Below are 27720 nucleotides of genomic sequence, written 5' to 3'. Positions count from 1 at the left end.
TGTTGTAACAATGTGCAAATAGTTCAACTGCAAAAGGGAAAATAAATCAATTGCGTTCGTTCTTCAATGATTGCCCTTTTCTTGTGGCAACAAGTCTGAAATCTTTCTGCTGTGATGGTACACTGTGTTATTTCACCCAATAGATATGAGAGTTTCATTATCTATTCTATAAATTATGTCTAAACAGTGATCAATTCACCAATTTCCTCTCAAGAGGTTGTGAAAATAACTGTACATTGTAAATCTATCCTAAAGAGGGTTGCAGGTAGCCTAGCGGTTGGGCCAATAACTGAAAGGTTGCTGGTTTGAATCCCCGAGCTGACTAGGTGTAAAATCTCTCTCTGTGCCCTTGAGCAAGGTACTTAACCCTAATTGCTCTTGTAAATTGCTCTGCATAAGAGTGTCTGCTAAATCAGTGGTTCCTAGGACTCCTGGGGGGTACTTGGCCTATCCATAGGGGATACTTGATGAGACCATAGCCCTTTGGTGAAAATGCACATGAAGGGGAAAGCAAAATACAAGACGAAAGCAATTTACAAAAAAAAATGTATGCATGCATTCACTACTGTAAGTCGCTCTGGATCAGAGCGTCTGCTAAAATGACTAAAATGTAAAATTCAGTTGGTGGTACATTAACCGAAAACGGTAGGGAACCACGGTGCTAAACGACCTAAATGTAAACGCTTGGCGTTGAATTCCCCGCCTTTTATTGAACGCGGAACCAATACTGTCCAATGACATGACTAGAACAGTCATGGCTAGAAGGGATACAGCTTTTGTAAAAAAAAAAAAAAAATGTCAGATTTGGACTTCGAATGATCGTAACAGGATAATTAGGTTAATGTTATGAAAATGGTTTAAGAGTTAGCTTAAAAATTCAACCAAAAAAATAGATATACTTTTGACAAAAAAACTTTATCCCTTTGACCGACTGGAACATTCTTGAAGGGATCGCTACGTAAGTTCCTGCAACATCTTGTTGTGAAAACGAACTGACATCAAAAACATTGGCAGAAATTTTTTTATTTTATTTTTTATACCAAACAAGATCCATTTTATTTAGCAACCTTGTCAGCTTTAGATATTATCTCAGGTCGGAACGCACAATTTAATACAACATTTTTTATATCAAAACGTCATTCTTCAAATATTGTATTCAATGGAAAAACGGAATGGCCACCACGGCGAGAATGAACCGGAGACCGGGGGAAACGAAGAGACGACGGAGCCTCCACCGAAACAGTCGCGGTCAAGGAGTGACGAGTCGAGTAATATAATTAGATTAGACGGTAACAACATGGAGACGACTAAGGCCGGTGGTAGTAGTAGTAGTAGTAGTAGTAGTAGTAGTAGTAGTAGTAGTAGTAGTAGTAGTAGTGGTGGTGCCACCGGTGAACGACGCACATCCACAGCCAACTATTCATCAAGGCAAAGGATTGACTCTCTGAGAAAGATCAGACCACGTACGTTTTGAACAGTAACTTTTACCTGTCGTGTTAATGTTAGCATAACGGAGCAGCGTAATATATAACTATCGTGTTAATGTTAGCATAACGGAGCAGCATAATATATACCTATCGTGTTAATGTTAGCATAATAGATAACTATCGTGTTAATGTTAGCTAACGGGCAGCATAACAGATAACTATCGTGTTAATGTTAGCATAATAGATAACTATTGCGCTAATGTTAGCTAACGGGTAGCATAACATAACTATCGTGCTAATGTTAGCTTACGGAGCAGCATAATATATAACTGTCGTGTTAACGGGTAGCATAATATATAACTGTCGTGCTAATGTTAGTTTACGGAGCAGCATAATATAACTGTTGTGCTAATGTTAGTTAACGGGCAGCATAACAGATAACTATCGTGTTAATGTTAGCATAATAGATAACTATCGTGCTAATGTTAGCATAATAGATAACTATCGCGCTAATGTTAGCTAACGGGTAGCATAATATATAACTGTCGTGCTAATGTTAGCTTACGAGCAGCATAACAGATAACTGTAAATGACTGTCTTCTCTTGTGGTCTTGTCATTTCTAGTTGTACAATGTGAACTAGCCTGTTAGCTTAGCTTCAATGTTTTTCAGCAGCAGGCAGACAAGATGGCGTCTCAGTACACACTGCTATTAGTGGGAGGACCGTGTATACACACAGCGGTCTACTGTTATTGTCATATCTATTAGCATTGTATTGAAGAAGATGGTTCAACAAGCTTTGTTGTGTCACGATTGCCCGACATTTTTTTAAAGAAACAGTTGACATTTTTTATATATATGTTGTAGTGTTAGTTGATGCCAAACCTTAACTAGATGTCATTGTGTTACTGTATGTAGTGTGTTGTTGACATTTGATTCGCTGTTCACCCTCCCTCCTAATCACTTCCTGACCTGTCTCTATGCAGCAACTCCATTTGTATGTACTGTTGCTGACATTTTTTTATTATTATTATTAACAAAGATTTGTTTCCTCCTCTCTTTCTGTTTGGTCTCTGTGTCTACTATTACAGCCTTCCCCTGGTTTGGGATGGACATCGGTGGCACCCTGGTGAAGCTGGTTTACTTTGAGCCCAAAGATATCACAGCCGAGGAGGAGCAGGAGGAGGTAGAGAACCTAAAGAGCATCCGACGCTACCTGACCTCCAACATAGCCTACGGTAAGAATCTAATCAAATGTTATTGGTCACATATACACCTGGTTAGCAGATGTTATTGTGAGTGTAGTGAAATGCTTCTGCTTCTAGTTCCGACAGTGCAGTAATATCTAACATTGTAATCTAACAATTCCCCAACAACTACCTAATACACACAAATCTAAAGGGGTGATTGAGAATATGTACATGTAAGTATATGGATGAGCGATGGCAGAGCGGCATAGGCAAGGTGCAATAGATGGTATAAAATACAGTATATACATGTGATATGAGTAATGTAAGATATGTAAACATTATTTAAAGTGGCATTATTTGAAGTGGCATTGTTTAAAGTGACTAATGATCCATTTGTTAAAGTGTCCAGTGATTGGGTCTCAATTTAGGCAGCAGCCTCTCTGAGTTAGTGATGGCTGTTTAACAGTCTGATGGCCTTGAGATAGAAGCTAGTCCCAGTTTACCTATGGTAAGACCTCACCTGGCCCAGACTATAGACCTAACACAATCTATGGTAAGACCTCACATGCCATGTCATTTTCAATTGTATTGATTGTCCATTACAGGTGTACACAGGGAACATGTATAGCCTACAGAATGTTAAAACACCTCTGGAGAAAAGATCCTATAGATGAGGTTTACATTATCATGTTTACAGACAGTCCGTCTGGAAGGCTGACAGACAGACAGTCCGTCTGGAAGGCTGACAGACAGACAGTCCGTCTGGAAGGCTGACAGACAGACAGTCCGTCTGGAAGGCTGACAGACAGACAGTCCGTCTGGAAGGCTGACAGACAGACAGTCCGTCTGGAAGGCTGACAGACAGACAGACAGTCCGTCTGGAAGGCTGACAGACAGACAGACAGTCCGTCTGGAAGGCTGACAGACAGACAGACAGTCCGTCTGGAAGGCTGACAGACAGACAGACAGTCCGTCTGGAAGGCTGACAGACAGACAGACAGTCCGTCTGGAAGGCTGACAGACAGACAGACAGTCCGTCTGGAAGGCTGACAGACAGACAGACAGTCCGTCTGGAAGGCTGACAGACAGACAGTCCGTCTGGAAGATTCACTAAATCCTATAACAAAGCATATGTACCTATCCAACTGGTACGTTCCCCATAATGAGAGAGAGCCCAACATTTACATCAGGTCTCTGCATAACAAAATAAGTGTAATTACATGGCTATATACAGGGCCTTCAGAAAGTATTCATACCCCTTGACTTATTCCACATCAACACACAAAACCCCATCATGACAAAGAGAAAACATGTTTATAGACATTTCAGCAAATGTCTTTTAAATTAAATACAGAAATAGCTAATTTACTGATCAAATAATTGAGTTCATGGTGTTGCTAATAAAGTCAGACAGCAGATGAGCTAACATTAGTAACGTAACCAATTCGCTATAGTATTAACTGGTATACGACTCCTCGCTGTTCCTCAAGTTATAACGCGTTAGTTGCTTACTGGACCCTGACAATCTGTGTGAAATGTTAACGAACTAACCACTATCTGTTAACTAATGTTTTCCCTCCACAGCATGTGGTTAATTTTCAGAATGAGAGAATTAAGTGAAAATTCGGTGTTGCTTGTTAAACAAGTGGATTCAGGGATCAAGTGTAGCTGGAGCTGGGCCTGGCTTAAGATGGATGCCACTATAGAGGTGAAAGGAACAACACACACTTTCCCTCTTTCAATACAGTGGATAAAAAGAAGTATACCAGGTGTACTCTCTGCCTGAAAGAGATCAATTATGCCAACATAGGATATCACGCTCTGCTGGCACGTTGTAGAACAGATGTCCACAGGCAGGAAGTGTACAATGTAATAATGTGCAGTGTTGCCCAAAGATATTGTTTTTGTTGTGTTGAACTTGACAGTAACACGTGTGTGTGTGTGTGTGTGTGTGTGTGTGTGTGTGTGTGTGTGTGTGTGTGTGTGTGTGTGTGTGTGTGTGTGTGTGTGTGTGTGTGTGTGTGTGTGTGTGTGTGTGTGTGTGTGTGTGTGTGTGTGTGTGTGTGTGGGGTGGGGGGGGGGGATTATACTTTTCGTTGTTGCTCAGTGAATGTTATTTTTGCACACATGAAGCCTTGTACACTTGATCGATGTCTATAGTGGCCACTATAATAGAACAACAATATAATGCCTGTTTGTTTCATTCTATTTCTACTTTAAGATGTTTTCTTTCCCCCCAAGTTCAATATTTAGATGTGTGGTCACAAGCGTTTTATTATAAAGGCTGTCATGGTAACTGCAATATTAGTGTATTGTTTTTTTTTTTCTTCTCAAGACTTGAGTGTCATTTGCAGTAAAGTCAAGGCAACAAATAACATTGGATTGTTTTCTTTACATGTTTTAGCTGTGAATTAGGTTCACATGAACCACTTTTTATTTTACACACAGAGACTGATTCTTTGTTGTTTTAAATTAGTTAAAACCTGCATTTCCCCCCTAGCAGGGATTTATTACATTGTCACCTTTTTGTGCCCTGCAGCAGTTTGCATCCCTGACAGATTTAGAAAGCACAGTTGCTAGGAAAAACTCCCTAGGAAGAAACCTAGAGAGAGGAACCAGGCTCTGAGGGACGGCCAGTCCTCTTCTGGCTGTGCCCGGTGCACATTATAAGAGTACACGGCCATTTTAAAGCCAGATCGTTCTTCAAGATGTTCAAACGTTCATAGATGACCAGCAAGGTCAAAAATAATAATAACAAAAAATGCTATCTGTCAGATAGTACTGATAACCAGTGTTGTCACATTCTCCAGTGGCCCTACACTGTATTCCATTACCTGGGTAAGAGCTGATATGTGTAGTGCTGGAACAATACCCGCAGAGTTCTACACTCCCCTGGTGGCACCGACGCTACTAACTTCTTCAATTGGTGACACCAGCACATGATTTGGTCGCACATATTTGGTCGCACCTAAGTGAATCAATAATGCCTCAACCAGGCTAATAAAGATGAGCCATCTTTTAAATTAGCTGCCCTTGTGTTTTTACGCTGATTCGGATAGATTTACTGTTAAAGCAAAGAGAAGAGACTGTTTAAATCTCTATTTATTGCCGATTTTTCAAAGTATCTTCTTTTCTGCAAAGTCCTCTAGAGGGCAGAATAACCTTCTTTTTTTTTTTTTATTTTTTTTTTTTTTTATAAACAATACTTGAGGGCGACCAACAATACTTGATACCAAAACAATACCAAGGCAAAAAAAAAACTGCAAATTTCAACCAGTTTTTTTTTTTCCTCTCAGGTTTTTGCTCTCAAAACCACACTTTTTTTCTGTTCTTAGAACATTCAATTTTGTTCCACAACAGTGCTTAAACCACATCAGGGTTTGAGAAATGTCGATAATTTTGGTGTAGTACCCTGTAATAATTCAGGCCCAGCCAGACTGTGTTTTGGGTAGCAGCTTTGTAGTGCACTTGTGATGGAGATTTCAAAACAAAATGTCCACTGGATTGATGCAGATAATCCTGATTCTGTCCTTTAGGCATAGGCTACTTTTCTTTTTAGGGAGGGGTTGTACTAATCAATATGGATTTTATTTATTTTTTGAAGTCATATCCATTCGAAAATGTATTTAATTTATATATTTTTTTTAAATCCTGTAATCTTCACACAATACCCCATAATGACAGTGAAAACGGGTTTAGAAATTTGTGCAAATGTATAATATTTTTTTTTTTTTAAATACCTTATTTACATAAGTATTCAGACCCTTTGCTATGAGACTCAAATGTAATCAATTTTATAATAAGGCGGTGAAGTAGCAAAATGTGGGGAAAAAGTCAAGGGGTCTGAATACTTTCTGAAGGCTCTGTATACAGCGCATTCAGAAAGTATTCATACCCCTTGACTTTTTTCCCACATTTTGTTGTTACAGCCTAAATTAAAAATGGATTACATTTTTCTTTTTTTTCTTTTTTTTTAAATCAACACACAATATCCCATAATGACTTTAAGTGAAAATGTGTTTTTAAAAATGATTGAACTTTCATTTTCAACATAATCAACCTAATTAAAAAAAAAAACTGTGACCTATTATCAAATCTTATAGGCGGCGACATTCTAACTTTTTCATTAAGTATGTTAAAGGATTCTCCATAGGTTTGTAGTAGAGCAAGGTGACCGTCACTATCCAGAAGACATAGGTGTTCCATGTGTAGTACTTAGACTGGGGATGAGTGTTCATTGACGACAAGGTGGTGCTGAGTGAGAGGCAGCCATGGATGGATGGGGATGGATTGGGATGGATGGTAGCCACCCTAAAGAACAATTACAATGGAAAATATCAGCTAAGCATTTACAAAGCAGTTTTTATATTTTTTGGGGGGGGGGGCACCCTTTTTCTCCCCAATTTTTATGATCTCCAATTGTGATCCAATTACGATCTTGTCTCATCGCTGAAACTCCCCAACGAGCTCGAGAGAGGTGAAAAGTCGAGTCATGCCTCCCCTGAAACATGACCCGCCTAACCCCGCGCTTCTTAACACCCGCATCGCTTAACCCGGAAGCCAGCAGCACCAATGTATCAACTGATGACTGAGGGTCAGCTTGCAGGTGCCTGACCCACCACAAGGGGTCGCTAGAGCGCGATTAGCCAAGTAAAGCCCGCCCCCGGGCCAAACCCTCCCCTAACCCGGATGACGCTTGGCCAATTGTGCCCCGCCTTATGGGACTCCCGGTCATGGCTGGTTGTGATAGAGCTTGGGATCGAACCCCCGGCCGTAGTGACGCAACAACACTGCGGTGCAGTGCTTTAGAGCACTGCGCCACTCGAGAGGCATCTACAAAGCAGTTATATGCACAATGCTGTGTTTCTAGATATAATAGTTGTTTTACATGGGGGTGGGGGTATACTGCTGTTAGGGCAAGGCATATAGCTAGCTTGCTAGTTAGCGCAAGGGCAAGGCATATAGGTAGCTTGCTAGATAACTTATTGTCTTTGAGAAGGTTGTTTACTTATGCACTACTAACTAGCTAGCTAGCTAACATAGTAAAGCTATATTTACCATTTCTTTTCTATATGATGCAAACTTCATCAACGAAAATCCTGCCGGGACGGCAGGTAGCCTAGCGTTTAAGAGCGGTAGCCTAGCCTTTAAGAAAGGTCACTGGTTCAAATCCCCAATCCGGCAAGGTGTAAAATGTGTGCGACTGACTAGTTATCCTTTTCCCCTGAGTTTTTGTTAAAACACTTGATTCCAATTCCTCCACTTGTCGTCTAGTGACCAGGACTCTGGGCCACCGAAAAACAATTGGCCAATGTCCCAGGGCTCCCGAGTGGCGCAGCGTTCTAAGGCACTGCATCTCCGCGCAAGTGCAGTCCCTGGTTCGAATCCAGGGTGCATCACATCCGGCTGTGATTGGGAGTCCCATAGGGTGGCGCGCAATTGGCCCAGCATTGGCAAGGGGTAGGCCGTCCATTGTAAATAAGAATTTGTTCTTAACTGACTTGCCTAGTTAAATAAAATAAAAATATTTACACAGAGCTGCATAGCAATGATTCCCAGCTTCGCATTCTCTCTGATCTAGTCTTCCACGAGGGCGACCAACGGCAACACGACTAGCAGTATTGGGTTGTCGATCCGTCTCATATTTCTTAACTACCAACAGCGAAGGCAGCTGGTAAATCAAGCTCTCGCTGTACCCAGTTTGGGAGAAGAGCAAAAACATCTTGTTTCCCCCAGAGAAAAGCCTTCATTCTGGTTACTTGCTGTTCTTTCAATGTAGCAACGCCCTCCAGTCCTGATATAACTGACAGCTATAGCGGCATCAACGCTAACCTCCTCAAGAGGTTGATTTTGTTTTCTTTCCGCGCCCCAGTACAGGTGATGCTCATGGTCGTCCTCACCTAAAACACCACCGTAGTTCATCAAAGGACTCTGATTGGTCCTACGAAACGGTGAGAGCTTCAGGCTCACACCTACTAGACTGAGATCCGCAATAGTGTGGAACTGCAGTTCGTGGGCGTTTCTGCATGTGGGGAATTCCCAGGAACCCCTGTATATCTGAGGAGGGGTGTACCTGAGGGGGGGGGGGTTGAAAGCACAATTATGGACTAAGAAAAGTAATCCTTATGACGGTGAATCTGTGATGCTAGGTAAGACGGGGATCAGAGATGTTCACCTGGAGATGAAGGACTTGACGATATGCGGACGCACAGGTAACCTCCACTTCATCCGCTTCCCCACCCAGGATCTGCCGGCCTTCCTACAGATGGCTCGCAACAAACACTTCTCCAGTCTCCACACCACCCTCTGTGCCACCGGAGGGGGGGCCTACAAGTTTGAGTTCGACTTCCGCCAGGTGGGTCCAGTAAACAGTCAGGGGGAAAAAGATTTTAGCGGGAAAGAGAGAGAGACCATCCCTCTAGTTACTGTAATGTTTGCAGATTAGCGTTTCTCATCCAAGCACAGCCACAAAGTCTTAATATGTTATTAACCCTAAAATTAACCCTAACATTAAACACACTGCTAATCCTAATGCCTAACAAATTATTAATATATATTTATTTAATTTTTTACAAATTAGCCAATTTTGAATTTAGGAGTGTTGCAGCTGGTCTATCTGAAGGGAAACGCTCAGTACTGTTCTGTGATGAATTGGCCCGTCTCTCCCAGAAACCTATTTATACATTTAGAAGCTGGGGGGTGGTGTAATTTTTGGTTGTTGTACGACACCACGTGATCAGAAAGGTTAATATTTTTCTTCCTGATGTCAATTGATTTTAAGTGAATATATGCACTGAGTGTACAAAACATTAGGAACACCTGCTCTTTCCATGACATAGACTGACCAGGTGAATCCAGGTGAAAGCTATGATCCCTTATTGATGTCACTTGTTAAATCCACTTCAAATCAGTGTAGATGAAGGGGAGGAGATGGGTAAAATAAGGATTTTTAAGCCTTGTGACAATTGAGACATGGATTGTGTATGTGTGCCATTCAGAGAGGTGAATGGGGAAGACAAAATATTTAAGTGCCTTTGAACAGGGTATGGTAGTAGGTGCAAGGTGCACCAGTTTGTGTCAAGAACTGCAACGCTGCTGGGTTTTTCACACTCAACAGTTTCCTGTGTATATCAAGAATGGTCCACCACCCAAAGGACATCCAGCCAACTTGACACAACTGTGGGAAGCATTGGAATCAACATGGACCAGCATCCCTGTGGAACGCTTTCAACACCTTGTAGAGTCCATGTCCTGATGAATTGAGGCTGTTCTGAGGACAAAAGGGAAGGTGTTCCTAATGTTTGGTATAGTCAGTAAATGTATTAGGCTATTTTTAAAAATATTTTTAAAAATCCTATTATATTATGAATTGGGGAAGATAACCTCCTGTTCTCAGATGGCTAACCTCCTGTTCTCAGATGGCTAACCTCCTGTTCTCAGATGGCTAACCTCCTGTTCTCAGATGGCTAACCTCCTGTTCTCAGATGGCTAACCTCCTGTTCTCAGATGGCTAACCTCCTGTTCTCAGATGGCTAACCTCCTGTTCTCAGATGGCTAACCTCCTGTTCTCAGATGGCTAACCTCCTGTTCTCAGATGGCTAACCTCCTGTTCTCAGATGGCTAACCTCCTGTCCTCTCTTCTCTGCTCAGGTGGCTGACCTCCTGCCCTCTCTTCTCTCCTCAGGTGGCTGACTTCCTGCCTTCTCTTCTCTCCTCAGATGGCTGATCTCCAGCTGCTGAAACTAGATGAGCTGGACTGTCTGATACGGGGTGTCCTCTACATAGACTCAGTGGTGTCCAATCCTTCAGAGTGTTACTACTATGAGAACCCTACAGACCCTGAACACTGTGTCCAGAAACCCTTCGCTTTAGAGAACCCTTACCCTCTACTGCTGGTCAACATCGGCTCTGGCGTCAGCATCCTGGCCGTCTACTCCAAGAACAACTACAAACGAGTAACTGGGACCAGGTAATGTTAGCTTTGTGGTCAAGCTTTGTGGCCGCTGTCACCTGTGTCTATTTAAACACATTCAAACCCAAAAACATGTAGACGTACAAACTAGACACTAATGTACTTGTCCTCTTGCTCAGTTGTGCACCTGGGCCTCCCACTCATCTTTCTATTCTGGTTAGAGCCAGTTTGCACTGTTCTGTGAAGGGAGTATTACACAGCGTTGTATGAGATCTTCAGTGTCTTGGCAATTTCTCGCATGGAATAGCCTTCATTTCTCAGAACAAGAATAGACTGACGAGTTTCAGAAGAAAGTCTTTGTTTCTGGCCATTTTGAGCCTGTAATTGAACCTACAAATGCTGATACTCCAGATACTCAACTAGTCTAAAGAAGGCCAGTTTTATTGCTTCTTTAATCGGGACAGCAGTTTTCAGCTGTGCTAGCATAATTGCAAAAGGGTTTTCTAATGATCAATTAGCCTTTTTAAAATTATAAACTTGGATTAGCTAACACAACGTGCCATTGGAACACAGGAGTGATTGTTGCTGATAATGGGCCTCTGTACACCTATGTAGATATTCCATTCAAAATCTGCCGTTTCCAGCTACAATAGTAATTTACAACATTAACAACGTCTACAGTGTATTTCTGATCAATTTGATGTTATTTTAATGGACTGATCTGTTATTAGCTTGTTAACTAGCCATATAGTCTGATCTGTTATTAGCTTGTTAACTAGCCATATTGACTGATCTGTTATTAGCTTGTTAACTAGCCATATTGGCTGATCTGTTATTAGCTTGTTAACTAGCCATATTGGCTGATCTGTTATTAACTTGTTAACTAGCCATATTGGCTGATCTGTTATTAGCTTGTTAACTAGCCATATTGACTGATCTGTTATTAGCTTGTTAACTAGCCATATTGACTGATCTGTTATTAGCTTGTTAACTAGCCATATTGACTGATCTGTTATTAGCTAGCTAGCTAGCAATATTGACTGATCTATTATTAGCCAGCCATATTGACTGATCTATTATTAGCTAGCCATATTGACTGATCTATTATTAGCTAGCTAGCCATATAGTCTGATCTGTTATTAGCTTGTTAACTAGCCATATTGACTGATCTATTATTAGCTAGCTAGCCATATTGACTGATCTATTATTAGCTAGCTAGCCATATAGTCTGATCTGTTATTAGCTTCTTAACTAGCCTTATTGGCTGATCTGTTATTAGCTTGTTAACTAGCCATATAGTCTGATCTGTTATTAGCTTGTTAACTAGCCATATAGTCTGATCTGTTATTAGCTTGTTAACTAGCCATATAGTCTGATCTGTTATTAGCTAGCTAGCAAATTTGACGTGGTACATGAAAGTAGCCTCATGTCTGTCAGTAACAATCGTAATTAAACACTTTTAAAAACAATGTTGAAAAGGGGATGTTGTTTAACTTCGCTAGGTAGACCTACATTAGATCTACTTACCACTATGTTTAGCCAACTGTACCAAGTTTCTACCAGTAGCTTGTAAGTAAACATTATCAGGGCCTCCAGCTTGATGATGAGACTGGTACCCAGGCTATGGGAGCTAAACCAGACTGGTACCCAGGCTATGGGAGCTAAACCAGACTGGTACCCAGGCTATGGGAGCTAAACCAGACTGGTACCCAGGCTATGGGAGCTAAACCGGACTGGTACCCAGGCTATGGGAGCTAAACCGGACTGGTACCCAGGCTGTGGGAGCTAAACCGGACTGGTACCCAGGCTGTGGGAGCTCAACCGGACTGGTACCCAGGCTGTGGGAGCTCAACCGGACTGGTACCCAGGCTGTGGGAGCTCAACCGGACTGGTACCCAGGCCGTGGGCGCTCAACCAGACTGGTACCCAGGCTGTTGGGAGCTCAACCAGACTGGTACCCAGGCTGTTGGGAGCTCAACCAGACTGGTACCCAGGCTGTTGGGAGCTCAACCAGACTGGTACCCAGGCTGTTGGGAGCTCAACCAGACTGGTACCCAGGCTGTGGGGAGCTAAACCGGACTGGTACCCGGGCTATGGGAGCTAAACCGGACTGGTACCCGGGCTATGGGAGCTAAACCGGACTGGTACCCAGGCTTCGGTTGCTCCCCTTGCCTCTGTTTCTTGTCCTTGGTGGTTTCCCTGTCTGTCATAATGGTCCTGTGTGCTGCATTGACTAGAGGCAGGAGGAGACACAGAGCTGTTTCCCTTAGATTCTGATCTCAGGACAGATTTGAATTTCCACCACCTTTCGTTAAAGTTAGGATTGATAGAGGGGAAGCTGACCCTAGATCTGTAGCTAGGGGGAAACGTTCCCCCTCCGGAGCCTAGGAAGGAGGAGCCTGGAACATTTGGAGTTTTAATATGGCGGTAGGTTACTAGAGGTTATAACAGTGTCCTGTGTTTCCCCCATGCAGTCTGGGTGGAGGGACATTCCTGGGGCTGTGCTGTTTACTGACTGGCTGCTCCAGCTTTGAGGAGGCTCTGGAGATGGCGTCGCAGGGGGAGAGCACACACGTGGATAAGCTAGTACGGGACATCTACGGAGGGGACTACGAGCGTTTCGGCCTTCCCGGCTGGGCTGTGGCCTCCAGGTAAACCGTTTAGCAGTACCAGGGGTGTATTCATTAGTGCACATCGTAGCAAAAAAAAATGTTTTGCAACAGGTAGCCTAGCGGTTAAGAGCGTTGGGCCAGTAAGGGAAAGGTTACTGGTTCGAATCTCCGAGCCGACTTAACTGAAAAATATGTCTGTGCTTTTGAGCAATTCACTTAACCCTGATGTATTTCTGTCTTGTAGTTTTGGGAACATGATGTATTTCTGTCTTTGTAGTTTTAGGAACATTATATATTTCTGTCTTATAGTTTTGGGAACATGATGTAGTTTTGGGAACATTATATATTTCTGTCTTGTAGTTTTAGGAACATGATATATTTCTGTCTTTGTAGTTTTAGGAACATGATGTATTTCTGTCTTGTAGTTTTGGGAACATGATGTATTTCTGTCTTGTAGTTTTGGGAACATGATGTATTTCTGTCTTGTAGTTTTGGGAACATGATGTAGTTTTGGGAACATTATATATTTCTGTCTTTGTAGTTTTAGGAACATGATATATTTCTGTCTTTGTAGTTTTAGGAACATGATGTATTTCTGTCTTTGTAGTTTTGGGAACATGATGTATTTCTGTCTTGTAGTTTTGGGAACATGATGTAGTTTTGGGAACATTATATATTTCTGTCTTTGTAGTTTTAGGAATATAATGTATTTCTGTCTTTGTAGTTTTGGGAACATGATGTATTTCTGTCTTTGTAGTTTTGGGAACATGATGTATTTCTGTCTTTGTAGTTTTGGGAACATGATGTATTTCTGTCTTTGTAGTTTTGGGAACATGATGTATTTCTGTCTTTGTAGTTTTGGGAACATGATGTATTTCTGTCTTTGTAGTTTTGGGAACATGATGTATTTCTGTCTTTGTAGTTTTGGGAACATTATGTATTTCTGTCTTGTAGTTTTGGGAACATGATGTATTTCTGTCTTTGTAGTTTTGGGAACATGATGTATTTCTGTCTTTGTAGTTTTGGGAACATGATGTATTTCTGTCTTTGTAGTTTTGGGAACATGATGTATTTCTGTCTTTGTAGTTTTGGGAACATGATGTATTTCTGTCTTTGTAGTTTTGGGAACATTATGTATTTCTGTCTTTGTAGTTTTGGGAACATGGTGTATTTCTGTCTTTGTAGTTTTGGGAACATGGTGTGTAAAGAGAAGCGGGAGTCCATCTCTAAAGAGGACCTAGCCAGAGCCACCCTGGTCTCCATCACCAACAATATCGGCTCCATCACCAGGATGGTGGCGCTCAACGAGGTACTTCACTACTTCACAACGTAATGGCACTCTGTTCCCTATATAGCGCATCACCAGGGCCCTGGGAAATAGTAGTGCACTATATCTAAACTGTCGTAGCGTATTTGTTCAATTGAAATTGTGAATAAATATAGCGATAATAAATATAGGAAATAGGCTTCCTTTTCAGACAGGAAATAGGCTTCCGTTTCAGGCGGGAAATAGGCTGCCGTTTCAGGCGGGAAATAGGCTGCCGTTTCAGGCGGGAAATAGGCTGCCGTTTCAGGCGGGAAATAGGCTGCCGTTTCAGGCGCTGTTTGCGTGTTGTTGTGGTATAGTGCACACTGCTCTGAAGACGATGGAAAGACAATAGAGACAGATAAACATCACAAAGAGATGTGTTCAGGGGAGAGCTGGATGTTCAGGGGAGAGCTGGATGTTCAGGGGAAATGTTCAGGGGAGATGTTCAGGGGAGAGCTGGATGTTCAGGGGAGAGCTGGATGTTCAGGGGAGAGCTGGATGTTCAGGGGAGATGTTCAGGGGAGAGCTGGATGTTCAGGGGAGATGTTCAGGGGGTGTTCAGGGGAGAGCTGGATGTTCAGGGGGGTGTTCAGGGGAGAGCTGGATGTTCAGGGGGGGTGTTCAGGGGAGAGCTGGATGTTCAGGGGGGGTGTTCAGGGGAGAGCTGGATGTTCAGGGGGGGTGTTCAGGGGAGAGCTGGATGTTCAGGGGGGGTGTTCAGGGGAGAGCTGGATGTTCAGGGGGGGTGTTCAGGGGAGAGCTGGATGTTCAGGGGGGTGTTCAGGGGACGCTGGATGTTCAGGGGTGATGTTCAGGGGGATGTTCAGGGGGCGCTGGACTTTCAGGGGGGGATGTTCAGGGGAGATGTTCAGGGGGGGCTGGATGTTCAGGGGGGGCTGGATGTTCAGGGGAGCGCTGGATGTTCAGGGGAGATGTTCAGTGGGGGATGTTCAGGGGGGCTGGATGTTCAGGGGAGATGTTCAGGGGAGAGCTGGATGTTCTCTCTTTGCCTTCAGCCTCTTTATGATGCTGCCTTGTGGAATCTGGATCAAGCAGCATTGTACAGGGCTATGAAGGCACTGGGCTCTGCTTCAGCCAGTCTGCATTGAAACTTGTGTTTTATTTTTCATGTCTGTTGTCATTGATTTTGAGAAATTAAACTTAATCTTAAAATAATTATATGAATATCAGGTTGAAATGACCCATTTGTAATCATCCGTTTTATAACCATGAGGTGGTTAGAGAAAGTGATCCTAATGACCTGTAACCCCCGTGTTTTGTGTTTCTGTTCAGAACATTGAGAGGGTGGTGTTCGTAGGGAACTTCCTGAGGGTGAACACCCTGTCCATGAAGCTGCTGGCCTACGCCATGGACTACTGGTCTAAAGGCCAGCTGAAAGCCCTGTTCCTCAGACACGAGGTAAGACTGTCTACTGGTCTGAAAGCCCTGTTCCTCAGACACGAGGTAAGACTGTCTACTGGTCTGAAAGCCCTGTTCCTCAGACACGAGGTAAGACTGTCTACTGGTCTGAAAGCCCTGTTCCTCAGACACGAGGTAAGACTGTCTACTGGTCTGAAAGCCCTGTTCCTCAGACACGAGGTAAGACTGTCTACTGGTCTGAAAGCCCTGTTCCTCAGACACGAGGTAAGACTGTCTACTGGTCTGAAAGCCCTGTTCCTCAGACACGAGGTAAGACTGTCTACTGGTCTGAAAGCCCTGTTCCTCAGACACGAGGTAAGACTGTCTACAGGTCTGAAAGCCCTGTTCCTCAGACACGAGGTAAGACTGTCTACTGGTCTGAAAGCCCTGTTCCTCAGACACGAGTAAAGCCCTAGTGATGGAGTAGAATAATATTTCAATAATGTCCCTTTACGATATATCTGCTTGGTTCAGTCTGTACAGTACCTTCAGAAAATATTCACACTTCTTGACTTTTTCCACATTTTGTTACGTTACAAGGTGATTTAATTGTCATTTTTACACAAAATACTCTGTCAACGGTGAAGAAAAATGTGAATATTTGTAAAACAATGTAAAATCTTGATTACATCAGTATTCAACCCCCTGAGTCAATACATTTTAGAATCACTTTTGGCAGCGACTATAGCTGTGAGTCTTTCTGGATAAGTCTCTTAACCTGTTGGGGGTAGGGGGCAGTATTTACACGGCCGGATAAAAAACGTACCCGATTTAATCTGGTTATTACTACTGCCCAGAAACTAGAATATGCATATAATTATTGGCTTTGGATAGAAAACACCCTAAAGTTTCTAAAACTGTTTGAATGGTGTCTGTGAGTATAACAGAACTCATATGTCAGGCAAAAACCTGAAGATTCTGTATAGGAAGTGCCCTCTCTGACCATTCCTTGAGCTTCTTGACTCTGTTCATTGAAGACTGAGGATCTTTGCTGTAACGTGACACTTCCTACGGCTCCCATAGGCTCTCAGAAGGCGGGAAAAAGCTGAATGATGTAATTCCAGCCACTGGCTGAAACACATTAGCGCTTTTGGCAAGTGCTCTATCAGAGGACAATGGGCTGAGGCGCGTGCACGAGTCAACCCCATGTTTTTATTTTCATTCGTCTTTGAACCTGAACACAGATTCCCGGTCGGAATATTATCGCTTTTTTACGAGAAAAATTGCTTAAAAATTGATTTTAAACAGAGGTTGACATGCTTCGAAGTACGGTAATGGAATATTTTGAATTTTTTGTCACGAAATGCGTCGTGCGCGTCACCCTTCTTTACCATTCGGATAGTTTCTAGAACGCACGAACAAAACAGAGGATATTTGAACATAACTATGGATTATTTTGAACCAAACCAACATTTGTTATTGAAGTAGAAGTCCTGGGAGTGTATTCTGACGAATACAGATTTTGGTGAGTGCTAAACTTGCTGGGTGTCTAAATAGCGAGCCCTGTGATGCCGGGCTATCTACTGAGAATATTGCAAAATGTGCTTTCACCGAAAAGCTATTTTAAAATCGGTCATAGCGAGTGCATAGAGGAGTTCTGTATCTATAATTCTTAAAATAATTATGTTTTTTGTGAACGTTTATCGTGAGTAATTTAGTAAATTCACCGGAAGTTTGCTAGTTCTGAACGTCACGTGCTAATGTAAAAAGCTGGTTTTTGATATAAATATGAACTTGATTGAACAAAACATGCATGTATTGTATAACATAATGTCCTAGGGTTGACATCTGATGAAGATCATCAAAGGTTAGTGCTGCATTTAGCTGTGGTTTGGGTTTATGTGACATTATATGCTAGCTTGAAAAATGGGTGTCTGATTATTTCTGGCTGGGTACTCTGCTGACATAATCTAATGTTTTGCTTTCGTTGTAAAGCCTTTTTGAAATCGGACAGTGTGGTTAGATTAACGAGAGTCTTGTCTTTAAAATGGTGTAAAATAGCCATGTTTGAGAAATTGAAGTAATAGCATTTCTAAGGTATTTCATTTTTTTTTTTTATCTACAAACATAATTCCACTTTGACATTATAGGGGTGTTGTGACACAAAATCTCAATGTAATCCATTCAAAATTCAGGCTTTAACAACAGCAACAAAATGTGTGAAGGGGTGTGAATACTTTCTGAAGGCCCTGTAGATACACATACTGGAAAATGTACATCAAACACCATGGGAAGAGGGACTAAAGTAACAAGAGTAAGACGAGGTAAAGCTCTTCCTTGATCAATCCTTGAGACAAAGTAAAGCGATGGAACAGAACAACATATCCTCTTGACACTGTATATCTACTCAGTTTGTATATCAAACACTGTGAGAAAGTGAGAAGATCTGCAGTAAACTAAACTAACATTTATTGTTTTGTTGTTGTTGTCAGGGCTACTTCGGATCAGTCGGGGCTTTGCTGGAGCTCCTGGATCCATCCTGATTGCTACGGTGGCCCTGAAGGTCAAACTAGCACTTAAGATCCAAGGACTGCTCTCACCCAAAGCCAGACTCGCACTTAGACTTAAGCTCTTAAACCAAAGACCGTCCGTCCAGCAGGATTACACCTTTATACTTTTATCCTCCTCACTCCATTGGTGCGGTGTGCTTGCATGTACAAGTAGGTAGCCTGTACAGTAGCATGTACAGTAGCTAGATTGGTAGCCTGTACAGTAGCCAGGTAGGTAGGCTGTATAGTAGACAGGTAGCCTGGTTCCGTCTGTATATGTTTGACAGGAATATGCATCCTTCCAGGAACGCCACAACTGTTGCCTTAACTGCTGGATGATCACATGTCTGTTTGGCATGTTTCATATAAATCGCCATCGGCAACCGATGGCTCAGCTCTAATTGTTGACCTCCGTAGAAGGGCCAATGGCTGGGGTCCAATGGGCATTTTACTGGCACACATTCCAGTCAATACAGGAAGTACACTGACGTTACAGTTCTCTTCTTCAACGCTTTTCAATTAGGAACATGTGGAATTTGGTTTACTTTCTGAATTGACAGGAATTGTAATGAAATTAATCTCAACCCTGATTAACTGTTAACGTTAACTTTCTTTTTCTTTTACTATTGTTTACTGTGACATTGTTCAGCTCAGCTGCAAAGTAATTGTTAAATATTGATGGAAGAGGTTTTGATTGATATTTGATAATGACAAATGGAATATTTGGGGGTCTGTTTTGGACATAAATGTTAAGTTATTCTGTGTTCACCTGAATGAACTCTTACCAACGAACCTGACTCATATTCAACTTTACATGATAGTTAAACATTTAGTATTTTTACTGCCTTGAGACAATCTCTCTCTCCTTCTTTCTCTCTCTCCTCGCTTTCTCTCTCCTCTCCTTCTCTCTCTCTCTCCTTGTCTCCTCTCTCCTCTCTCCGTCTCCTCTCTCTCCGTCTCCTCTCGCTCTACCATACTAGTTTCAACTGTTCTCATTATTAGGCCTACTTTAACTACCTTTATTCAGATCACTATGCCAACAGGTACTCTTCCTGGAGTCTATACACACAACTAAAAATACATTACAGTTTACATTAAGACACGGTAGTAAGGCAACACTTTCAGGGATCTGGATCTGCTGTATTTGTGCAGTATATATGGGGGTTTAAATGGGAGTCCCAGGGAATCAGACTCCCCTTTTCCTCCAGAACATCCCGAATTCTCCGAGGCGTGGAAACGTTGCTTAATTGGTATCAAGGGACCTAACGTGTGGCAGGAAAACAGCCACCAGCCTGTAATCGTATACATGCTTTAGTCCCATCTCAAAGTAACGTATACAAGTTGGTTGTGTTCAGTCTCATCAAATCAGCTGTTATATATATATATATATATATATATATATATATATATAAAAATTTCCCTGTTGTGTGTTATGGTGCAGCGTAATTGTTTTACATTATTTTATTGTAGAATATAAAGGTACTAGTGCTTCACGTTCAGCTAAATACACTGCTCAAAAAAATAAAGGGAACACTTAAACAACACAATGTAACTCCAAGTTCAGATCTAGGATGTGTTGTTTAAGTGTTCCCTTTATTTTTTTGAGCAGTATACATTCTGTTAAGTGCCTGGTATGTTGTAGTCTAGAAAAGGTAGAAATACAGACAATCCTGTGAAGACATGCTTTTTTCTTTTGTTGTTGAAATCAGACTTGTCTTTGACTCCATACACCAAGTTCTCTCTCTGTTGGTGATGTACTTCTTTTTTTTATATATATATATTATTACTAAATGTTTTGTAATAAATCTATTTTGTGTCATATAAATTAGGTGATGCTCATTTATTTCATAATAGCAAATTCTGCAATGGAAATCTACAAGATATGTGGGTTTTTTTTCGATAGCAAGATATGAAAATAAAATAAGAGGAATAAAAATGTTTGAAAAACAATCATTTGAAAAGCTGTTAACTTGGTAATGGAGTCAGATAGCAGTGGTGGGGAAAAAGTACTCAATTGCCCGACTTGAGTAAAAGTAAAGATACTTTAATAGAAAATGACTCAAGTAAAAGTGGAAAATCACCAAGTAAAATACTACTTGAGTAAAAGTATTTGGTTTTAAAATATACTTTAGTATCAAATGTAAATGTAATTTCAAAAATATACTTAAGTATCAAAATTGAAAGTATAAATCATTTCAAATTGCTAATATTAAGCAAACCAGATGGCACAATTCTCTTGTTTTTTTTTTCTCTCCAATTTACGCTTAGCCAGTGGCACAGTACAACATGCAGACATAATTTACAAACGAAGCATTTGTGTTTACTTTCCTTTCGACACGCCCACTAACCCATACTCCATTCACCATATTGGGATGCAACTACCCCATTCTCCTTCAAGTCGGCGGGCACGTCGATACAACACTGGTTGTGCAGCCCAATCAGCCACGCCAGATGGTCTTGAATGGCCCAATTAGCTGATTCGCTTTCCATACACCCACTCCTTTCGACAACACCCACTCGCCCATACTCCGGTCGCCATATTGGACTGCAGCCACCCGTTCAACAATATGGTGCGCTTCAAATTCATATACTTCCGGCTTCATGTGCAATCGGGAGTTTTCCCATAGGGATACTCAATGACAACGTCAAATCAATGACGTCAGTGATCTTCAGGTCGGAAAGTCGGAGGTCTAGCAAGATACCAGAGTTTCCCCGAGTTGGATGACCGTTCAAAACGATTCTTCCTAATTGGAGCTAGTTTTTTTCCCCCCAGAGTTCCCAGTGTCTTGAACCCACTGAAGTCTGAGATTTCCCAGTTCTTAGTTGTATTAAACGCTCCATTAATGTCTATAGGAGATCAGCTCTGATCTCTAAATCTCTATAGGAGATCAGCTCTGATCTCTAAACCTCCTATAGGAGATCAGCTCTGATCTCTAAACCTCTATAGGAGATCAGCTCTGATCTCTAAACCTCTATAGGAGATCAGCTCTGATCTCTAAACCTCTATTGGAGATCAGCTCTGATCTCTAAACCTCTATAGGAGATCAGCTCTGATCTCTAAACCTCTATAGGAGATCAGCTCTGATCTCTAAACCTCTATAGGAGATCAGCTCTGATCTCTAAACCTCTATAGGAGATCAGCTATGATCTCTGAACCTCTATAGGAGATCAGCTCTGATCTCTGAACCTCTATAGGAGATCAGCTCTGATCTCTGAACCTCTATAGGAGATCAGCTCTGATCTCTGAACCTCTATAGGAGATCAGCTCTGATCTCTGAACCTCTATAGATCAGCTCTGATCTCTGAACCTCTTCTAAACAGATTTAGTGAGTGTGTGATATGTTTATACCCAGTAACGTCATTCAAAAAGTGAAGGCAAATTGTTTTGACTTTTATTTTTGACTTTTTTGTTGTTTCGTTAGCAACACACATGCAACATGGAAGCACAGGCCTCCCAGGCAGTAGTTTGGTTAGGGCCTCTTCGGTGGTTTACATTCCACGTAACTATAATTGAATTTGGATGTTATGAAATAGGTCAGAAATACGGTCTTGCAGCAAAAAAACATCTAAGCAGGGTCAGTTCTAGCCTTTTGGGGGCCCTAAGTGAGATTTTGGTTGGGGGCCCCCAACTCACAGGCAAAACATGACCCCCCTCCCCCCCCCCCCCCCTCTTGACAGCAAAGAGAAAAATGTACGTTTAAAGTTGATTTCCTGCAATTCTACACATTTTGCCATGACTTATGCCATGTTAGTGATATTTGAATGAATAACAAAATCAATGTGGGCCCCTTGGAGGCCAGGGCCCACCGGGGGCCAGGGCCCACTGGAGTTCAGGGCCCCTCGGAGGTCTCAAACTGCACCATTTTGTGTCTCTCCGTAGCCCACACACTTTCAATATTTAAATAATATATTGCTCCATTGTGTTTATGATGGCAGATGGACTGATTTCCACGTTTTTAGTGTACGTTTTTTCAAAATGCGTGATGAGAAGAGAATCGTCCAACCAATTGAGTATGAATACTTTCTGAAGGCACTGGCCTGACCTCCAAGGGGCCCTGACCTCCTAGTCAGGATCGAGAGAAAGATGAACGGAGACCCTTGATGAAAACCTGCTCCAGAGCGCTCAGGACCTCAGACTGGGGTGAAGGTTCACCTTCCAATAGGACAACGACCCTAAGCACACAGCTTGCAAAATGTTCTAAAAACCTTTTTTTGCTTTGTCATTATGGGGTATTGTGTGTAGATTGAGGTGGGGAAAACGATTTAATACATTTTACAATAAGGCTGTAACGTAACAAAATGTGGAAAAACTCCAAGGTTATGAATTCTTTCCGAATGCTCTGTAGATGTGTATGGTACCTGTTGGATATCCTGGATTTTTAACAATTTATTTCACTTTTATTTAACCAGGTAGGCAAGTTGAGAACAACTTCTCATTTACAATTGCGACCTGGCCAAGATAAAGCAAATTAGGTGAGATAAGGGAGGTAAAGGCAAAAAGGCCATGGTGGCAAAGTAAATACAATATAGCAAGTAAAACACTGGAATGGTAGATTTGTAGTGGAAGAAAGTGCAAAGTAGAAATAGAAATAATGGGGTGCAAAGGAGCTAAATAAATACAGTAGGGGAAGCGGTAGTTGTTTGGGCTAAATAATAGATGGGCTATGTACAGGTGCAGTGATCTGCTCTGGATATGGTTAGATATCCTGGATATTGGGGGCATCCTGGGTTGTGCTTTCGTATGTTATTGCTGTAAGAGTGAGTTAGCAGGTCAAATCGCATTGGCTCACTGCTAATTCAGTTGTTTCCATGCTAACGGATGAATTATGAATCTACAGCCATCAATATACTTTTGTCCTGCATATGTAAAGGGACAATCGTCAGGTACTTACATTTATTGTATTTTGTAATGTCTGATTACAAAATATTCAGTCTGATATTGACATGCAAGGGAATCTACAGCAGTGGCGGCTCCTCAAAAGGATGAAGGGGAAGACCATCCTCAGTGAATTTCATAAAAATAGAAATTGTAAAAGATTTAAAGTTATCCTTTTTAGATAAAACTATACTAAATATATTCATGTCACCAAATAATTGATTAAAACACTGTTTTGCAGTAAAGGTAAACAGTAGCCTCAACAGCACTCTGTAGGGTAGCACCATGGTGAATCTGGAGGACAGCTAGCTTCCGTCCTCCTCTGGGTACATTGACTTCAATACAAAACCTAGGAGGATCATGGTTCTCACCCCCCTTCCATAGACTTACACAGTAATTATAACAACTTCCATAGGACATCCTCCAACCTATCAGAGCTCTGGCAGCATGAACTGACATGTTGTTCACCCAATCAAAAGTATCAGAGAATGAATCTGTGTGAACTGTGTTTACGTGTGATCAAGGGGTGTATTCATTCCGCTGAATCTTCTGTTAAAATGTTTCTTAAACAGAAGCAAATGGAATGAAAAAAGGATAAACATACCTGAATTTGTCCAATAGAAACTCTCATTTGCAACTGTTGAACCAACGATTACACCCTAGATCAAACTAGCTGCAGCCCAGAGTGTGCAAGGCGGTGTTGAATGTGTCACTGTCTGTCCATGTGTCACACCGTCTGTCACCTCAAATCTGTATCTCGACCTGTGTGCACCTACGTTGTAAACTTTCATTTATAGGCTAGGTTGTAGCAACCTCATGATGAGTGTAGGGGAAGATTTGAGTATCACCTAGTATCCTAAACCTATCACTGTTGCATTGAACTGGATGAATGGAATATGAATGACAGTCATCCAATATGCTGTAATAGAAATAAGGCCATGTTCATGAAGAAAAAAATAAATAAAAGTCCTTCCTCATCTTAATAAACGGCACAGATCTACAGCCATCATCGTCGAGTTAACGTACATCTGATGTTCTGTCCTTTGTCTATTGTCGAAGATTCAACTACAGATCAACTGGGACCATTGACTGGCCTTCTTTCATTTTTATTACACAACGCAAGAGAACGTAAAGATCACATCTGTTACCTCAGAACGGCATCTTTTGTACGTACAACTCGTCAGTCCTTGTCGTGGATGGGCTTTTTTTTGCCGGGTTCAACTCCTATCCGCTAAAAACAAGAAGAAACCTAGTCCAGTGGGCAACACTGGACAATTGAGGAGTGGAAAAACAATAATCGCCTTGTCCTCCAAATCCTGGTTCCTGCTGCGTCATGGTGACGGCAGAGTCAGGATTTGGCGTAAGCAACATGAGTCCATGGCCCCCCCCATCCTGCCTGGTGTTCAACGGTACAGGCTGGTGGCGGAAGTGTAATGGTATGGGGAATGTTTTCCTGGCACACGTTAGGTCCCTTAATACCACTTGATCAACGTTTCCATACCCCCAAAGAATTGTACTGTACTGGAGGCAAAGGTGGGTCCGACCTAGTACGAGATATTTTAGTCAACAAACTCAATGTATTTATGTTGTACAACGGCTCAATCACTTTTTTTTATTTTTATAAAGTCCTTTTTACATCAGCAGTTGTCCCAAAGTGCTTATACAGAGAGAGATGAAACAGCAGGCATGGGACTAGTTAACACGTCTGGTGAACAGGTCAGGCTTCCAGCTACTCCGCTATCCGGGACTAGTTAACACGTCTGGTGAACAGGTCAGGGTTCTAGCTCTCCGCTATCCGGGACTAGTTAACACGTCTGGTGAACAGGTCAGGGTTCTAGCTACTCCGCTATCCGGGACTAGTTAACACGTCTGGTGAACAGGTCAGGCCTCCAGCTACTCCACTATCCGGGACTAGTTAACGTCTGGTGAACAGGTCAGGCTTCCAGCTACTCCACTATCTATGTTGTGGACCATAAGCATTTTTGCTTTACCTGTCATAAGCGTCGTTGTAGGTAGTGGACCAAAACACAGTGGGTATATGAATCATCTTCTTTTATTGAAGGAAGGAAGGAAGGAAGGAAGGAAGGAAGGAAGGAAGGAAGGAAGGAAGGAAGGAAGGAAGGAAGGAAGGAAACCGACGAAAACAGTCCTGTAAGGTGCTCAGACTATACACAAAAACAAACACAAGAGAAAATAAACCCACTTAAATATGCCCTCCAATTAGAAGCAACCACAACCAGCTGCCTCTAATTGGAGATCGTTCCCAAAACTAACATAGATATAGAAAAACTGGAAAACCCACATAGAAAATAGAAAACATAGAACATAAACCAAAAACCCCGAAACACTCTAAACAAACACCCCCTGCCACGCCCTGACCAAACTACAATAACAAACAACCCCTTTTACTGGTCAGGACGTGACAAGACCATATGTGATCTACAGATCTACCTACTGTACATCACATATGGGATAATGGCATTTATCCCATATTAAAGACTCCATTTTTTGTATTTATTGTTTATTTCACCTTTATTTAACCAGGTAGGCTAGTTGAGAACAAGTTCTCATTTACAAATACGGGACAGTTTTAAATATGTAGTCAGCAAACTCAATGGATTATGTATTCGAAGCGTCTTTATTGTGCCATTTTCTAAATTCACCCCTGCAAAAACCTACTTACATAACATTGAGTCGCAAACATGGGATAAATGTGGGGGAAAATTACACGACTGTTTCAAAATAGGTAGTCAGAAAACTCAATGGTTTAATAAAGTACAACTACATCACAATCTATGTTCTACAGCGGTGGATGGGTTGACCGACGATTTTGCGTTTGCAGGATAGGTTGACTGCAGTGATAAATCCTGTATGGAAAATGCACCGTTACAAAATCATGCCTGAAAGAGGCAGTCTGTCTTCGGGGAAAATCCGTCCCCTTTTAAAAGTCGTGCAGAATCCCACGAGTCAGCTTCACCTCTCCCTGACTCCTCCCTCTCTCTCTCTCTCTCTCTCTCTCTCTGCTCCGCATCCCCCCCTCTCTCTCTCTCTCTCTGCTCCATATCCCCCTCTCTCTCTCTCTCTCTCTCAGCTGTAGATTGTACAGCTGGCAATTTATAACCAAAAGGGGTGAAAGTCGTAATTGCCTATAGGCTGTCCTCTCCTCTCTGCCCCGTAAAACCGAACGCTTCTATGGCATAAATCAAGACGAAACACTTTTAAATGTTTTTATTTTGATATATTTTTGTCGACTTTTGAAAACAGAGGGAATATAATTTAGTAGATTTAAGTCCACCCCTGGAACTGTCTAAAACTGTTATAAACTTTAAAGGCTGGACACTTTGTAACAGGTAAGTGCAAGCATTTATTTTTTGTTGGATTGGGAGGAAAAAAAATCAATGTGCAATGATGTGGTACTTGCTAAAATAAATTTCCTCATCCTACCGTTCCAAATAATACATTTAATATCTAACTAACTTCTTGGAAAAATGTTAAATGTTCAGATCTGTCCCAAAAGCTGCTCCCATTATCATTCTGTCCTGTCTGTCCAGTCTGTCCTATCTCCCCAGTCTCTCCTGTCTGTCCTGTCTCTCCTGTCTTCCCTGTCTGTCCAGTCTCTCCTGTCTGTCCTGTCTGTCCAGTCTGGCCTGTCTGTCCTGTCCTGTCTTTCCAGTCTCTCCTGTCTCTCCAGTCTCTCCTGTCCTGTCTGTCCAGTCTCTCCTGTCTCTCCTGTCTGTCCTGTCTGTCCAGTCTGTCCTGTCTGTCCAGTCTGTCCTGTCTGGCCTGTCTGTCCTGTCTCTCCTGTCTGTCCAGTCTGGCCTGTCTGTCCTGTCTGTCCAGTCTGTCCTGTCTGTCCTGTCCTGTCTCGCCTGTCTGTCCTGTCTCTCCAGTCTCTCCTGTCTGTCCTATCTGTCATGTCCTGTCTGTCCAATCTGTCCTGTCCTGTCCTGTCTGTCCTGTCTGTCCTGTCTGTCCTGTCCTGTCTCTCCAGTCTCTCCTGTCTGTCCTGTCTGTCCTGTCTGTCCAGTCTGGCCTGTCTGTCCTGTCTCTCCAGTCTCTCCTGTCTGTCCAATCTGTCCTGTCTGTCCTGTCTGTCCTGTCTCTCCAGTCTCTCCTGTCTGTCCTGTCTGTCCTATCTGGCCTGTCCTGTCCTGTCTCTCCAGTCTCTCCAGTCTCTCCTGTCTGTCCTGTCCTGTCCTGTCTGTCCTGTCTGTCCTGTCCTGTCTGTCCTGTCTCTAACAGAACCATCCTACCAGTGCTCTGAAGCTGATGATTGGATGAGCAGTAGTAGTCTTTTCAGTGACTGAGGACACTGTCTCATATTAAACTGCTGTTTGCCTGTAAAGTGCCCTGATAAATTATAGTAGTAATCCTGTAGATAAATCCTGTAGTAATCCTGTAGTAAATTATAGTAGTAATCCTGTAGTAAATTATAGTAGTAATCCTGTAGTAAATTATAGTAGTAATCCTGTAGTAATCCTGTAGTA

General features: G+C 42.1%; 2 protein-coding genes across 13 annotated transcripts in view; both read left to right on the top strand.

Moving 5' to 3' along the window:
- The first annotated feature begins 765 nt into the window (after positions 1-765).
- On the top strand, positions 766-20182 carry pank2 (pantothenate kinase 2). 5 transcript variants are annotated; one of them, XM_082955827.1, is made up of 8 exons: positions 766-958; positions 2518-2664; positions 8766-8971; positions 10335-10585; positions 13003-13179; positions 14326-14449; positions 15743-15868; positions 18301-20182. In XM_082955827.1, the coding sequence occupies exons 2-8, from the start codon at positions 2535-2537 to the stop codon at positions 18349-18351; spliced, it is 1065 nt and encodes a 354-aa protein (XP_082811953.1). In that variant the 5' UTR covers positions 766-958; positions 2518-2534; the 3' UTR covers positions 18352-20182. The 5 variants fall into 5 exon arrangements, with proteins under 5 accessions (XP_082811953.1, XP_082811952.1, XP_014067177.3 ...); XM_014211702.3 differs by lacking the exon at positions 766-958 and adding an exon at positions 966-1463; XM_082955828.1 differs by lacking the exon at positions 766-958 and having other exon boundaries at positions 8861-8971.
- Positions 20183-26290: 6108 nt separating this feature from the next.
- The window catches only part of loxl3b (lysyl oxidase-like 3b), a 163615-nt gene continuing 162185 nt past the window's right edge, over positions 26291-27720 (top strand). For all 8 annotated transcript variants that reach the window (XM_014211699.3, XM_014211697.3, XM_014211694.3 and 5 more), the window contains exon 1: positions 26291-26583. The gene's annotated coding sequence lies outside the window, so the exon portion shown is untranslated. The remainder of the gene's footprint in view (positions 26584-27720) is intronic.

Source organism: Salmo salar, chromosome 09, assembly GCF_965601325.2.
Source record: "Salmo salar chromosome 09, fSalSal1, whole genome shotgun sequence".
In the NCBI taxonomy this organism is placed as follows: domain Eukaryota; kingdom Metazoa; phylum Chordata; class Actinopteri; order Salmoniformes; family Salmonidae; genus Salmo; species Salmo salar.
This window is presented reverse-complemented; position numbering and strand designations above follow the sequence as displayed.